Genomic DNA, 14,487 nt, shown 5'->3' with positions numbered 1-14,487 from the left:
ATATGTGAGGTCAGGCACTGATGTTGGAGGAGAAGGCCTGGCTCTCAGTCTCTGCTCTAATTCATCCCAAAGCTGTTCTATCGGGTTGAGGTCAGGACTCAAGTTCCTCCACACCAAACTTGCTCATCCATGTCTTTATGGAGCGACGCTTTGTGCACTGGTCAGTCATGTTGGGACAGGAAGGGGCCGTCCCCAAACTGTTCCCACAAAGCATGAAGCATTGTGAGAGCATGATGCTTGGGAGCATGAAATTGTCTAAAATGTCTTGGTATGCTGAAGCATTAAGCGTTCCTTTCCCCTGGAACCCAACCCCTGAAAAACAACACCATAATCCCCCCTCCACCAAACTTTACACTTGGCGGTTCATCGGATTGCCAGACAGAGAAGCGTGATTGGTCACTCCAGAGAACATGTCTCCGCTGCTCTAGAGTCCAGTGGCGGCGCGCTTTACCCCACTGCATCCCACGCTTTGCATTGCACTTGGTGATGTAAGGCTTGGATGAGCTGCTCGGCCATGGAAACCCATTCCATGAAGCTCTACACACTGTTCTTGAGCTCATCTGAAGGACACAGAAGTTTGGAGGTCTGGAGCTCTTGACTCTGCAGAAAGTTGGCGACTTCTGTGTCCCTCAGCATGCGCTGACCCCGCTCTGTGATTTTACATGGCCTATCACTTCATGGCTGAGTTGCTGTTGTTCCCAATTGCTTCCACTTTGTTATAACACCCCTAACAGTTGAGCGTGGAATATTTAGTAGTGAGGAAATTTCCAGAATGGACTTATTGCACAGGTGGCAACCGATCACGGAGCTTGATTTATACACCTGTGGCCATGGAAGTGATTGAACACCTGAATTCAATGATTTGGAGGGGTGTCCCAATACTTTTGGCAATATAGTGTAGGCTATATAATACAAATCTCACTTTTTTACCTCATAAATGTACATAAGATATAATTAGACATGTTTTTAGAGAATGTATCTTGACAGTTTATTTGTCTTACCCCCTTGTCAAATCTATTTTAGTATAGAACACTCTATATTAAACACCATTGCATCTACACCTGAATTCAAGGATTTGGAGGGGTGACAATGACTTAAATAAAAAGTTACATTTGGCAATATAGTGTAAACAGAATAAGTCAGAATATACATTTTTTGTGAACTATCCCTTATTTAATGAGACTTGATAGTGTCTTGTGTGCTTACTTTATCCGACATAAGTGTTGATATGGAGCGGCCGATTTGGTGGTAGTCAACGTTGGCACTGGGTGGGCCAAGGAGCACGAAAATAAACCGTACTGGAACCGGCACTTCTAGAACTGACTCTAACAGAACTGCTTCCTGCAGTCTCACAAAGGACATAGTGGGCTGGTCCAGGAAACCCACGCTACCTGTGAAAATCGAGATCATCTGCGTCAAGGCTTTAACCGATGTAGTATGTCATATGTCTACTCTTGAGATTTCACAGAGCTAAGAACGCACCCACAAGGACGACGGTCGCTTCTGCATCCTCTGGAATCTTCTCAAGCAACTTCAGCTCATGTTTAGATTTGGTCTTGTGCAAACCAAAAATCTGGGATGTGTCTCTCTGTGGAAACAATGAGGAAAAGGTCTATTGTTTGTCTTTTTTACCTTTCGTTGACTCACAGAGAATGTAATGAACACAGTACCTCATTCTTATCTAAGTCTACACTACTGCGTGACGCAAAATTACGCAGTCCTCCAATGAGCGGGTCTGTGGCAGGGGGCTCAGGCACGGCGATATGGTTACTGCTTTGGTAATGGGATATGAGAGAGCCAAGGCTGGTTGCAGAGATGTTTCGATTAAAGAAGCTGTGCTCCTTGCCATCACTCGGGTGACTGACAAACAGAAGAACAAAAAAGCAGAAGATTCAGCAGCATGATCCAAATGAGTAAGATGGTCCTGAATAGTCGAGTATCTTCAAGGGGATGTTTTTGGAGATATGCAATGTAATGTTCACAGAACCTGTGTGAACTAACCTGTGTTTGAGGAGCAGGGCTCGGAGCACGTTGGCTCTGTCCTTTGCCCTGATCTGATCTGAGATAATCATTTGCTCCACAACCTGATGAGCAATACCAGGAAGGGTCTTCTGGTCCAGATCCAACAACACTGCACCTGTAAAATTAGATCATCAATACATCAGACACACCAAAAGGCACTTCTTCCAAAACACACCACAAAACGTATACAATGAAAGCATTTCAGTCACGAGCTGGCTGTAATATAGTGCTCAGAATATATTTTAAAGGATTAGTTCACTTTTAGATAAACTTTTGCTGATAATTTACTCACCCACGTCATCCAAGATGTCCATGTCTTTCTGCAGTCGAAAAGAAATTACGTTTTTTGATGAAAACTTTCCAGGGTTTTTCTCCATATAATGGACTTCAATGGGCTCCAAACGATTCAAGGTCCAAATTAAAGTTTCTTTACAGCTTCAGAGGGCTTTAAACGATACCAGACGATGAATAAGGGTCTTGTCTAGCGAAACGATCAGTTTCTGCGGGAAACCGAGCAGTATTTATGCTATTATTTTACCTCTTATCAGACGAACGTGATCATCTCTGAGCTCCGCCATAACTTCCGCTAAGTGAGGTCAAATATGAGCCTGGTCATAGATATATCGATAGTAGATGCCTCATTCTACTGATCCGTGCAAGCGCTAATGAGGCATCTATGTATACATCTATATTTTGACCTCACTTGCCGGAAGTTATGGCGGAGCTCAGAGATGATCACATTCGTCTGATAAGAGGTAAAATAATAGCATAAATACTGCTCGGTTTCCCGCAGAAACTGATCGTTTCGCTAGATAAGACCCTTATTCATCGTTTGGTATCGTTTAAAGCCCTTTGAAGCTGTACTGAAATTGTCACTTGGACCTTGAAACCGTTTGGAGCCCATTGAAGTCCTTTATATGGAGAACGATCCTGGAATGTTTTCATCAAAAAGCTTAATTTCTTTTCAACTTTAGAAAGAAAGACATTGACATCTTGAGTAAATTATCAGCAAAAGTTTATTTAAAAGTGAACTAATCCTTTAAAGAGGCCATATTATGCCCTTTTACAAAGTCTTGATTTTGTCTTTATGGTGTGCGTTTTCATTAGCCTGACGTCGTCATACTCAATTCTAGTCAGAATATGAGTCTGATTCTGCTCCATCGGGCTGTGATTATGGGGCGTGTTTTAACCGAACCAGGAAAGAAAATGCCTCTGCACTCAATTGGATAGACCTACAACCAATCAGAGCAATGGAGCGACACATAGTTGTCAACAGAACTCAACTGCACGCACACTGGAAGAAGTAGAAGAAGAAGATGAGTGTAAACAATCTTTGCGGCTGTTGTAAAAAAGGATACACGGAGTACTTAGCAACACGATTATCATTTTTGAGAGAAATATTAAAGGTGAATGCATATTCGAACAAGTTTTTCGTTTAGTAAACGAGTTCAACCCAAGCGCTCTTTGGTAACGTGCATGATTACGTTGCTGTTGATCATCTGTCCATCATCGTATAAAGCCCGCCCTGACAATTTGATTGGTCCGAGTTCGAGCATATTTGCACCACAACGGATCAAGTCCAGACCGAACTTCCCGACCTCAAATGTTGTGGGCGGGGCTAAGTTCGGCTGGCATCCAGGCTACGTTTTCATGCTTGAATGTTCAAAAAAACACCTTATTTTTCACATATTTTATATTGTTGCAGTGATGTTGGAACAGGAAAGGGCCGTCCCCAAACTGTTCCCACAAAGTTGGGAGCATGAAATTGTCCAAAATGTCTTGGTGAAGCATTAAGAGTTCCTTTCACTGGAACTAAGGGGCCAAGCCCAACCCCTGAAAACAACCCCCACACCATAATCCCCCCTCCACCAAACTTTAGCCCTTTTATAAAGTCTTGATTTTGTCTTTAAGGTCTGCGAGAATGCGTTTTCATGCTTGAATGTTCAAAAAAACACCTTATTTTTCACATATTTTATATTATTGCAGCATCTCTCTTCCCAGTTTGTCAGTAACAGTTCCAGTCTCGATGAAGCCTCTCCTTCTAAAAAGCACAATGTGCTCTGATTGGCCGGCTGGATCATTGTGCTGTGATTGGCTGCTTTGAGCGTGTAGCATAACCACAAGTTTCAACACACTAAAGTCCAATTTATGCGTCGAGTGTAGTACGCCGTAGGCTGTGTGTTGCGCGCGTACCTTAAAACGTACCCTGACGCGCACCTCTCCAAAAATGTAACAACGGGTCAATTTCTTCCGAGAACAAACTCAAGACTCGAAGCATTTCAGTTCAGAATCAGTGCTTACTGATATAGAGTGGACTGTGTACTTTTTAACTTTTTCAAGCTCAAACAGCAACATTACACACCAAAACATGTTGAAAATGTAAAAAAACATAATGGGTCCTCTTTAAATATATAAGGAATCAAAAGAATATAGACAAGCAATTATATATATCACATATTATATTTTAATATAATAATAGAAATATAAGTTTTATATTTGATTCAATAATAAAAGAACTGTATTTCAGTCTCTGACCGTGTGAAATGGTCCTGCGGAGCTCCAGCAGGCTGCGGAATGAGAGCGAAGCGACGTGAGGTTTCCCCCAGCGCTCGGTCTCCTCCTCCACATCCTCCTCAAACTTTATCCAACGAGCCGTTTCCCTCCACTGCATCTCCTGGTTCTTATCCATCACTAACTCATTCAGCTCAACAAACACCTGAGAGAGCACATACACTTATGACTTATATGAGCGTTCTTATACAGCTTTCCAGTACAGCTAATTTGATGGAAAGAGTTACAAGGAATTATATGGGGTTTGGTTTGGTAAACATTTTCCATATAATCTAACATACAAAACAGTTTACAACACCTTACAACCTTTAGCAAAAAACTAAACAAAGTACTTCTATAGTTCATGCATCATGGCAGGTAATGCTATACACTTTGTTAGAGGAAGCAGAGTTTATCTGCAGTTCTTTCAGACAAGAGCAATCTTTTCAGGCAAGCCAGCCAAAAATATCTGCATATTTTATCTGTTGTTATGTTGTCAGTAGAGCTGTTCAGTTTCTGGTCCTAAAACTAATTTAAAGCATTTCTAATGGGTTATTGGAATAGAGGTTTCAATTTATGGGTAAAATACGGTATGTGGTTAACACTACTTGAAGAGACTTTAAACTACACACCTCAAATGTGAATTCGGGAGTATTGTGTGCGCTTTGAGAATTGCAGTTTTTTAATATATATATAAGATACACTACCATTCAAAAGTTTGGGTTTGGTAGGTTTGATTTTCTTTTCTTATACTCATCAAGCATATCTGATCAAAGTATATCAAGTCATCAAACATACTGTATTTGTTTAAAAAATAAAGTTAAAATAGTAATATTTATTAAAAATGACTGTTTTCTATTTAAATACATCCCAAAAAATGTTTTTATTCTTGTGGTGGCAAACAGCTGAATTTTTTTTTTGCATCATTACTCCAGTCTTTAGTGTCACATGAAATCATTGTTTATTTGGTGCTCAAGAAACATTTTTTATTATTATCAGTGTTGAACATGGTTGTCCTACTTAATATTTTTGTGCAAACATTTTTTTTCTGGGTTCTTTGATGAATAGAAAGTTGAAAAGAACAGCTTTTATGTGAAATCTTTTGTAACAACATCCTTTGCCGAATTATTAAAGGTGTCATGAACTGGCGTTTTAATTTTTTTTATACTGTTGTCTGAGGTCAACTTATGATGTTTGTGTGGTTTTTACATTCAAAAACATCCTAATGAATAAGTAATAGGCTATTTTCTGCCTTGGTTTTGAGGCTCTCTGAAGAAACCCCTTGTCAAAAAATCCTATTGGAATTTCACTTTATCCTGTAGGATCTTATTGGATTCTTAGAATCCTATTGGACATTCTGATTTATTTTAAAGGAATTTCACTTTGTCCTGTAGGATCTTATTGGATTCTTAGAATCTTATTGGACATTGTGTTTAATTTAATGGAATTTCACTTAGCAGAGACCCAATCCCATTCAAATCCTGTAGAAATTATCCTACAGGATATTTAAGTATTGTCTTATAAGACAATTCCCACAGAATCCAATAGGAATCAGATAAGAATCTTATAGGAAAAGACATAAATCCTGTACAGGTTTCTTATTGGAATCCTTTAGGATTTTTTGACAAGGGATGCTTGGTTTCTGTGGGCGTGCCGCACTGAAGACTTGGAAGTAAACGCACACGGCTAGGATTGGATAAGATTTGCATATTTAATGAGCTTCAGCTTCCCTCGGTACATGTGGGAATTGTTTTGAAAGCGTCTGGAGAAACGCTAACAGGGCTCGCAAAATATCTTTATCAAACAAACACAATGATTCATCTCTCATCCACCAGCGATTGATTGGAATGTTATTTTTTTATTACTTGGCCGGCCCGTTCAATGAATATAACCACTAACCGTACACACACACACACACACACTTTGCGACTGCGAGCCCTGGCGTTACAAGTCCGAGTATGATCACGAAGGAACCAATAACACCTCAAATAAAGGATTCTCCAGCCTGTGACAGCGCGCTAAGGTATGTTATCGAAAGATAACAAACGATCTATGACAATGCAACACTAACATATGTTTTACTCACATAAGTGTGTGTTGCTTCATTCCTGTCGGATCCAATATAGAAGGCACAGCATTGTGTTTTAATCTCGACCTGTATCTTGTTTACAATCGATTCGCGGTAAAATGAAGCGAACAAACGCGCAATGTCTTAAGCATGTGAGCTGGAACCGGCATGTTTATTGCTCGTTAGCGTGATCCGTTTAGCTCCACAAGTCGGTGGGCGGGCTTGAGGCGGCGCTTCTGCATTCTCGACATATTGTGAGATCTCTCGTTTGCTGGGCCTGGTGTCAATAAAAGCTTTTCTTTGACTAACAAGGAAGTTTTCAGCTCTGAAACTGGCGGCTGGTCAATAGAGGGCGCTGGGGCGCGGCCCCCATCAAAATTCCAGAAATATACATGTATGCAAAAATGATATAAAAGTGAAATAAAAATAAAATAGTTTACTCATACGATGTGCTGGCTGTTAGTAAGAGCCTCAGCATTTAATAAAAACTGTCTTTGATCGGTTAACTATTTTATATGCTTTTCAATATGTTTCATGCGGTTTCATGCGCGAGGGACGCCGGACAAATGGACGTCTATCTGAGTCTAAAAATATACAGGCAGCATGTGACCTGAATCTGGTCTCTAATTGGTTCTTAAAGATCCTCCTCCGGACGCAGGTCACTCGCGAATCAGAATTGGATGCGTGTTATTTTCTCCAATCTGATTGGTTCTCGTCACCTGTCATTCAACTTTCCATTCTTGGCCACTAAAGCGAAAGTGCGCGGGCGACAGTGACAGAGGATGAAGCTGCACTCTGAGCTTCACACGCTTGTTATGAGAAATGTAGGTGGCTGGCTGGATGTGTTGTTATCAATGCCCTTTATTGCTTTCCCTGTCATTTATTTCAAAGTGTTGGTACTGAAGTTTTGTGGAAAACAACGGGGGTAAGAGACCTCGAATATCTAACTGAAAAATGCAAACGTCATGACACTACTGAGATGACTGACTTTAATCAGAGAGTCATTGAGAAATTTGCTGGCCAGAAAGAAAGGAGAGCAAAATGTGTGTTCAAGTAGTCAACATGCTAGTCTGTTGTGGCTGTTTTCTTTTGTTTTTCATTTCCTCATTCAGTTAAATGTGGGAAATGAATGTGTAAAAAGATAAAAGTGAAGACACTGTTTTCTCTTTAATGCTTGAATTTAGTCAACATGCATCTTGATACTGAAAAAAAAGGCCCCCCCCAAAAAATAATTATCACCAGCCGCCACTGCTTATATCACGATGAACTTTTATATATCAAAGGCACAAAGGGAAGTTGATTTCTCAATTCATCACCCCTTTAAAAGTATTAATTTCTTTTGGAAATGTTGTTACCGTCCCCAAACTTTTGAATGGTCGTGTATAATAAGGACTACAATGGTCGCCTGATTGGAAAACCACAAATTCACATCCTTGTGAAATCTGTAGCCACTACTTTAAGTTTTTTATCCACATAATGGCTGCATGTTGCAGAACAAAACATTAAAGTCTCTTTAAGTACTTATTAAATCAAAAAGTGCCATTATTTAATGACTGAACAGCTCTATATGAGTACAGTTTTGCCAGTGTGAGCTTAGTTATACACAGTTCTGATATTGTGACCATTCTCTGCCTTCCACAACACCAGAAATACAGATGTGGTATCAGCAAACAAGTGGTGATTAAAAACCACACGCAAGCTTCAGCTGTTCCACAAACCAATGGCACCAGCTCTGTGCCGCCCTACCTTCAAGTGTTGGGCATGACGAACCCTGTGGTCCTTGTAGCAGGGCCATGATCTCCTCTAATAAACAACAGCAGGCTCAGTGAGCCAATGGTAGTGATACTGCAGCTTCTTTTGTACAGCATGCCATCTAAAACTATTTCCTCTCCAGTATAAGAAAACTAAAATTACTCACTATTACTGGGTTGCTTTACTGAAAAGTGTCAAAACATTGATCTTTTCATTTGAGCAGGCAAACACAGCAAGTGTGTGAGTTTGGGGTGTGGCTATATGTTTAAACAAACAAGTGACAGATGGGGAAGTGTTTGGGAAATACTTAATAATCATATTTTTACAACTCCATTTAGTGACACTATACAAGTTCAGCTTTAAGGTGATACTGAAGACATAATATGCATTTTTTGATTTACTACATTAAACACACAACGCCTAGAAAACAGCTCCAAGTGGACAGGGGAAAGATAATCTAGTTAGCTGGCATCTCACCTCATGTGGGGTTCGATCCAGCTTAGTCCGGATACGACTGCTGGGTTCTTTGTGGTCCTTGCCGATGTGAACCACCTGACCTTTAGCGCTCTTCTTAACCAGGTGCCGCCGCACACCTGGGACATCTTCAAACCTGTGACCTGCGAGGAAGACAGACAAATTGAAAACGGCAAACATGTCAGAACAACACAATCCATTGTATCTGAGTGCTTACCTATCCTTGACAGTACTGGCTACATCACACACAAAACTCAGCATCCAAACACACAAACACAAACTGAAAACTCAACTGAGCGGTCACTACAACATGACTCAATTTTATGTCACAAAATGATCTATTGTTTGGTCAAATTGTCTGTATACCCAGCACGCACACACACACACACACGGGTACAAAAGAGACGTCAAAGGCACAGTTGTAGTGGGCAGCTCTGCACCCTTTGAGAATGTCCACATTCCTGAATCACAGCCATAGATGGTTAGATGTACACACTGAAAACATGATTTATTCTCAGAAGAATGAGAACAGAAAGGTAAATAAAGAAGTCCTTTATAACCCTAGAAAAAACAGAAAAGAAGCCGGGGACACAAAAACATTTTCCTGCACTCGAAACACGTCACTGATGATCTATGATCTACTGAAATGTGTAATGCACGCTGCTTAATAATGAAAAACAACCAATCTCACTAATAACCAATATAATTATGCACTTTAAAGTTTATCTAAAGTTTTACTATATACCTTGGGAGGTATTTAAACAGGTTTCAGGGGTATTTCAGAAATGTTTTATGGATTGTATTGGATTATAAATTGTATATATTATTTTTTAGAAACAACATATTTTGTATTTAATAATAATAATCATCATCATCATCATCATAATTCTTCTTCTCATTATTGTTATTATTAGTGTCTGTACAAAAGATTAATATTTCAAATAAATGCTGTTCTTTTGCACTTTCTACTCAGGAAAAAAATATAAAATCACAGTTTTTTTTTCACAAAAATATATTCAACAATGATATTAAGAAATGTTTCTTGTGCAGCAAATCATCATATTAGAATGATTTCTGAAGGATCATATCATGTGACCTGAAGATTGGAGTAATGATGCAGAAGATTCAGATTTGCTATTACAGGAATAACTGATATTTTAAAATATATTAAAACAAACAAATTAATGCTGATCATAAGAGACTTCTTACAGACCCCAAACTTTTGAAGAGCAGTGGATAATATAATAAAATATTATATGTGTGACCCTGGACCATAAAACCAGTCATAAGTCGCACGGGTATATTTGTGGCAATAGTCAACAATACATAGTATGGGTCAAAATTATTGACTTTTCTTTTATGCCATAACTCCTAAGGATATTAAGTAAAGATATTTAGTAAATTTCCTACCGTAAATATATATTTAAAAAATGTATTATTAGTAGTGATATGCATTGCTAAGGACTTCATTTGGACAACTTTAAAGATGATTTTCTCAATATTTAGATTTTTTTGCACCCTCAGATTCCAGATTTTCAAATAGTTGTATCTCGGACAAATATTGTCCAAATATTGTTATTTCAAAATTGACCCGTAAGACTGGTTTTGTGGTTCAGGGTCACATATATTTAAATATAAATAAATGTAAAAACTCTCCAATGGTCTTACGTTGTCAAATGAATGTCGAATTGTACACATACTCACTCTTAATGCCATCCAGGTCAACCGTGGCGAGCGTCTGTGCCTCGCTCTCGTCAGTGGGCATGTGTTGGTAGTGTGCTAGAGCAATGCCCGTCATGTTGCCCGTGCGGCGGCGCTCCTGCAGATCATAGCTGCGGCCGGGCTTGGCGCTGCCGTCTGGCGAACTCAAACTTGGAAACAAACATGGTGCGGACACTCGCCTGCCATTGGGCGGTTTACGAACCCAATTTCTGCCCCTGCAGAGTTAACAGAACATGGTTAGGATGAGCACATACATGTACACTCACCTAAAGGATTATTAGGAACACCTGTTCAATTTCTCATTAATGCAATTATCTAATCAACCAATCACATGGCAGTTGCTTCAATGCATTTAGGGGTGTGGTCCTGGTCAAGACAATCTCCTGAACTCCAAACTGAATGTCAGAATGGGAAAGAAAGGTGATTTAAGCAATTTTGAGCGTGGCATGGTTGTTGGTGCCAGACGGGCCGGTCTGAGTATTTCACAATCTGCTCAGTTACTGGGATTTTCACGCACAACCATTTCTAGGGTTTACAAAGAATGGTGTGAAAAGGGAAAAACATCCAGTATGCGGCAGTCCTGTGGGAGAAAATGCCTTGTTGATGCTAGAGGTCAGAGGAGAATGAGCCGACTGATTCAAGCTGATAGAAGAGCAACTTTGACTGAAATAACCACTCGTTACAACCGAGATATGCAGCAAAGCATTTGTGAAGCCACAACACACACAACCTTGAGGCGGATGGGCTACAACAGCAGAAGACCCCACCGGGTACCACTCATCTCCACTACAAATAGGAAAAAGAGGCTACAATTTGCACAAGCTCACCAAAATTGGACAGTTGAAGACTGGAAAAATGTTGCCTGGTCTGATGAGTCTCGATTTCTGTTGAGACATTCAGATGGTAGAGTCAGAATTTGGCGTAAATAGAATGAGAACATGGATCCATCATGCCTTGTTACCACTGTGCAGGCTGGTGGTGGTGGTGTAATGGTGTGGGGGATGTTTTCTTGGCACACTTTTTTGGGCATCGTTTAAATGCCACGGCCTACCTGAGCATTGTTTCTGACCATGTCCATCCCTTTATGACCACCATGTCCACATCCTCTGATGGCTACTTCCAGCAGGATAATGCACCGTCACAAAGCTCGAATCATTTCAAATTGGTTTATTGAACATGACAATGAGTTCACTGAACTAAAATGGCCCCCACAGTCACCAGATCTCAACCCAATAGAGCATCTTTGGGATGTGGTGGAACGGGAGCTTCGTGCCCTGTATGTGCATCCCACAAATCTCCATCAACTGCAAGATGCTATCTGATCAATATGGGCCAACATTTCTAAAGAATGCTTTCAGCACCTTGTTGAATCAATGCCACGTAGAATTAAGGCAGTTCTGAAGGCGAAAGGGGGTCAAACACAGTATTAGTATGGTGTTCCTAATAATCCTTTAGGTGAGTGTATGTAATCTATGTTTGTGTGCGTGTTCACTTACACGGTTGCTGTGACATCCTCTGGGATGCTGATACTGGTGTGAAGTGTTGAATGGGGTATGATTGACAGTTTTCGATGAGGCAAGGCTTCACCGTTCTTTTTTAGAGTAGTGGAGTTAGGGTCATCTTCTGATACAAAAAACTGCAGGCCAACAAGAGAAGGGTTAGCAAGGTCATGTTGTGTGTGTGTGCAGAGGTGGACAGTAATGAAGTACATTTACTTGAGTACTGTACTTAAGTACACTTTTTGACTATCTGTACTTTGCTCAAGTATTATTTTTTCTGGAAACTTATGACTTCAACTTCACTACATTTGAAAGACAAATATCGTACTTTTCACTCCACTACATTTCTATCAAGGCCCTCGAAGTCCAAAGTCGTTTTTGCAGACAGCCTATCAGTAATAACTGTTGAAGTTCAATGATTTCCCAGCATCTTTTGAACACTGATCAGCTGATTGCAAAATGGAAGATAGTTCCTCGGCACAGTGCGCACACTCATGGCTACACTTAGAAAGTTTCAGTTTTCTGAAAAGATTAAAAAATAAAAAGTTTTAAAAGTTTGCCTAAAATGAACCATATCACAGCTTTCAAAAACTCGTCGTCCAACCTGTAGAAGAATATTAAGGTGTGATTTTTGGTGAAAGCTTGAAATGGAAAAACATTTCATCAACGAAAACGCGACGACAACTAAATAAAACCAGTTTTGAATGACAAAATCTATTACAATTTCTATTGAAATTTTCCTCAACAAATAAAAACTAAACAAAAATGTTAGGGAGGGACGATTTGGGGAGTGATCCAGTCAGAGCTGATGTGACAAATACACACAAAATGATGTCAAAATGTCAGTTTTGGCGAGTTTTAAAAATATTTACACAGTTGATTTGGGAGAATATTGGATGTGTATCAGTGTATTGGATCTGTGCATTCGGCTTTAAAGTGACAGCAGCTTTGTAACTTTTAATCAAGTATTAAAATGAGTTCAAGATAGTCGTATGCTAGCATGTTGGATGGAGCATCACTGACAAGCTTAAACCCCCATGATGGCACAGTGTGTGCATTCATACAACAATGCAACAACAATAAAATAATGCGTTGACATAAAAAGGAAATTTACTTTTGATACTTAAGTACTTTTAAAAGCAAGTACTTCTGTACTTTTACTTAAGTAAAAATAATTTTTGACAACTTTCACTTGTAACAGAGCAATATTTGACCAGTGGTACTTTTACATTTTACTCAAGTAATGGAGTTGTGCACTTTGTCCACATCTGTGTGTGTGTGTGTGTGTATGTGTGTGTACGTGAGCTTTGAGTACCTCTGCCCGCTCAGGGTCCACCTCTGTGTCCGTGTCCGGTGTAGGTGTGGTGGTGACATTGCCCTCTCTGTCCTGCTGGCTGCAGGAATCTTCATCCGCCTCTTCATCCTCGTCATCCTCATCTATCGGGGGAGCTGCTCCCATGGATGAACTCCTCCTCCGCCCGTCCTTCCGTTTCCTCCCAGGCTTTTTCCTCCGGCCCTCTGGGAGGTGTTTAGACAGAGGGTGGTGAACGTGTAGAGAGGTGTGCCGATGATCTACAAACACCACAAACATCAAAGACTCACTATGGACTCATATGATAACATTCTCTGAGGCTATTGACCAAATGCATCAGGAGTCAAGCTCTCACACTCGAAGTCCTCCTCGTTAAATGTGCGGTGTTGTTCGATGGGCACGCGCTGGGCGGGCGTGAGGATCTGCTGGAAGCGCTGCACTCCTAGAGTCTTGTTCAAGTCCCCTTCGTCATCTTCGTCACACCGCTGGGGGGGGGAATGCACTGCAACCGGCTACACATAACCAGAGAGACAAAAATATTCACTTTCATTTATTTTCAAACAGCCTACATAGCTTGATCTCAAAGCAGTTGTTGTGCAAAAAAGCAGACATGCATTATTATGGGATGATTTTAGACTCAAAATGATTAATAAATGCACACACAATTATCCATGAACTTGATAAATGTTGCAGACATGTTTGACTATCCACAAACAAATGCCTTTTAACTTGTGTGTGCAAAATGCAGAATTACATGAATGTGCAGTGATTTGTACAAATAGAGACATAGTTGTGAATACAAAACTAAAGTTTTTGCAGTGGTGTAAAGTATTTGAGTAAATGTAATTAGTTCCTGAACTTAAGTATCTTTTTTGGCTACTTTGTTGTTGTACTGAGTCTCAAAGATATTAGCAACTTTTAATCTCTACTTGACTACATTTATGAACGGGTAAATTTACTTTTTACTCCAATACATTTGTGTTGAGTAATACAGTTACACATTAGGCTACATTTTGCATGGCACTAACTTTTTCCGCAGCAGTTTGTTTCAGCAAGAAGCGAAATCACGTTCGCCAGGTTCTATATCT

At 40.0% G+C, this 14,487-nt stretch overlaps 1 protein-coding gene across 2 annotated transcripts in view; it reads right to left on the bottom strand.

The window, feature by feature from the left end:
- slc4a2a (solute carrier family 4 member 2a) overlaps positions 1-14,487 on the bottom strand; it is a 59,448-nt gene that overhangs the window by 19,913 nt on the left and 25,048 nt on the right. Inside the window, exons 3-13 of one of the 2 annotated variants that reach the window (XM_079819574.1) lie at positions 13,755-13,911; positions 13,403-13,659; positions 12,085-12,224; positions 10,571-10,803; positions 8,870-9,009; positions 8,387-8,443; positions 4,558-4,738; positions 2,002-2,137; positions 1,671-1,860; positions 1,483-1,588; positions 1,207-1,391 (exon numbers count right to left, since the gene is read on the bottom strand). In XM_079819574.1, coding sequence (XP_079675700.1) covers positions 1,207-1,391; positions 1,483-1,588; positions 1,671-1,860; positions 2,002-2,137; positions 4,558-4,738; positions 8,387-8,443; positions 8,870-9,009; positions 10,571-10,803; positions 12,085-12,224; positions 13,403-13,659; positions 13,755-13,911 — 1,782 coding nt within the window. The remainder of the gene's footprint in view (positions 1-1,206; positions 1,392-1,482; positions 1,589-1,670; positions 1,861-2,001; positions 2,138-4,557; positions 4,739-8,386; positions 8,444-8,869; positions 9,010-10,570; positions 10,804-12,084; positions 12,225-13,402; positions 13,660-13,754; positions 13,912-14,487) is intronic. The other variant, XM_079819575.1, reaches the window with a different exon arrangement.

The sequence above is a fragment of the Gobio gobio genome, assembly GCF_949357685.1.
Source record: "Gobio gobio genome assembly, chromosome: 6".
NCBI lineage: Eukaryota > Metazoa > Chordata > Actinopteri > Cypriniformes > Gobionidae > Gobio > Gobio gobio.
Note: the sequence above shows the minus strand (reverse complement) of the source record. Positions and strands in the feature narration are given on the sequence as shown.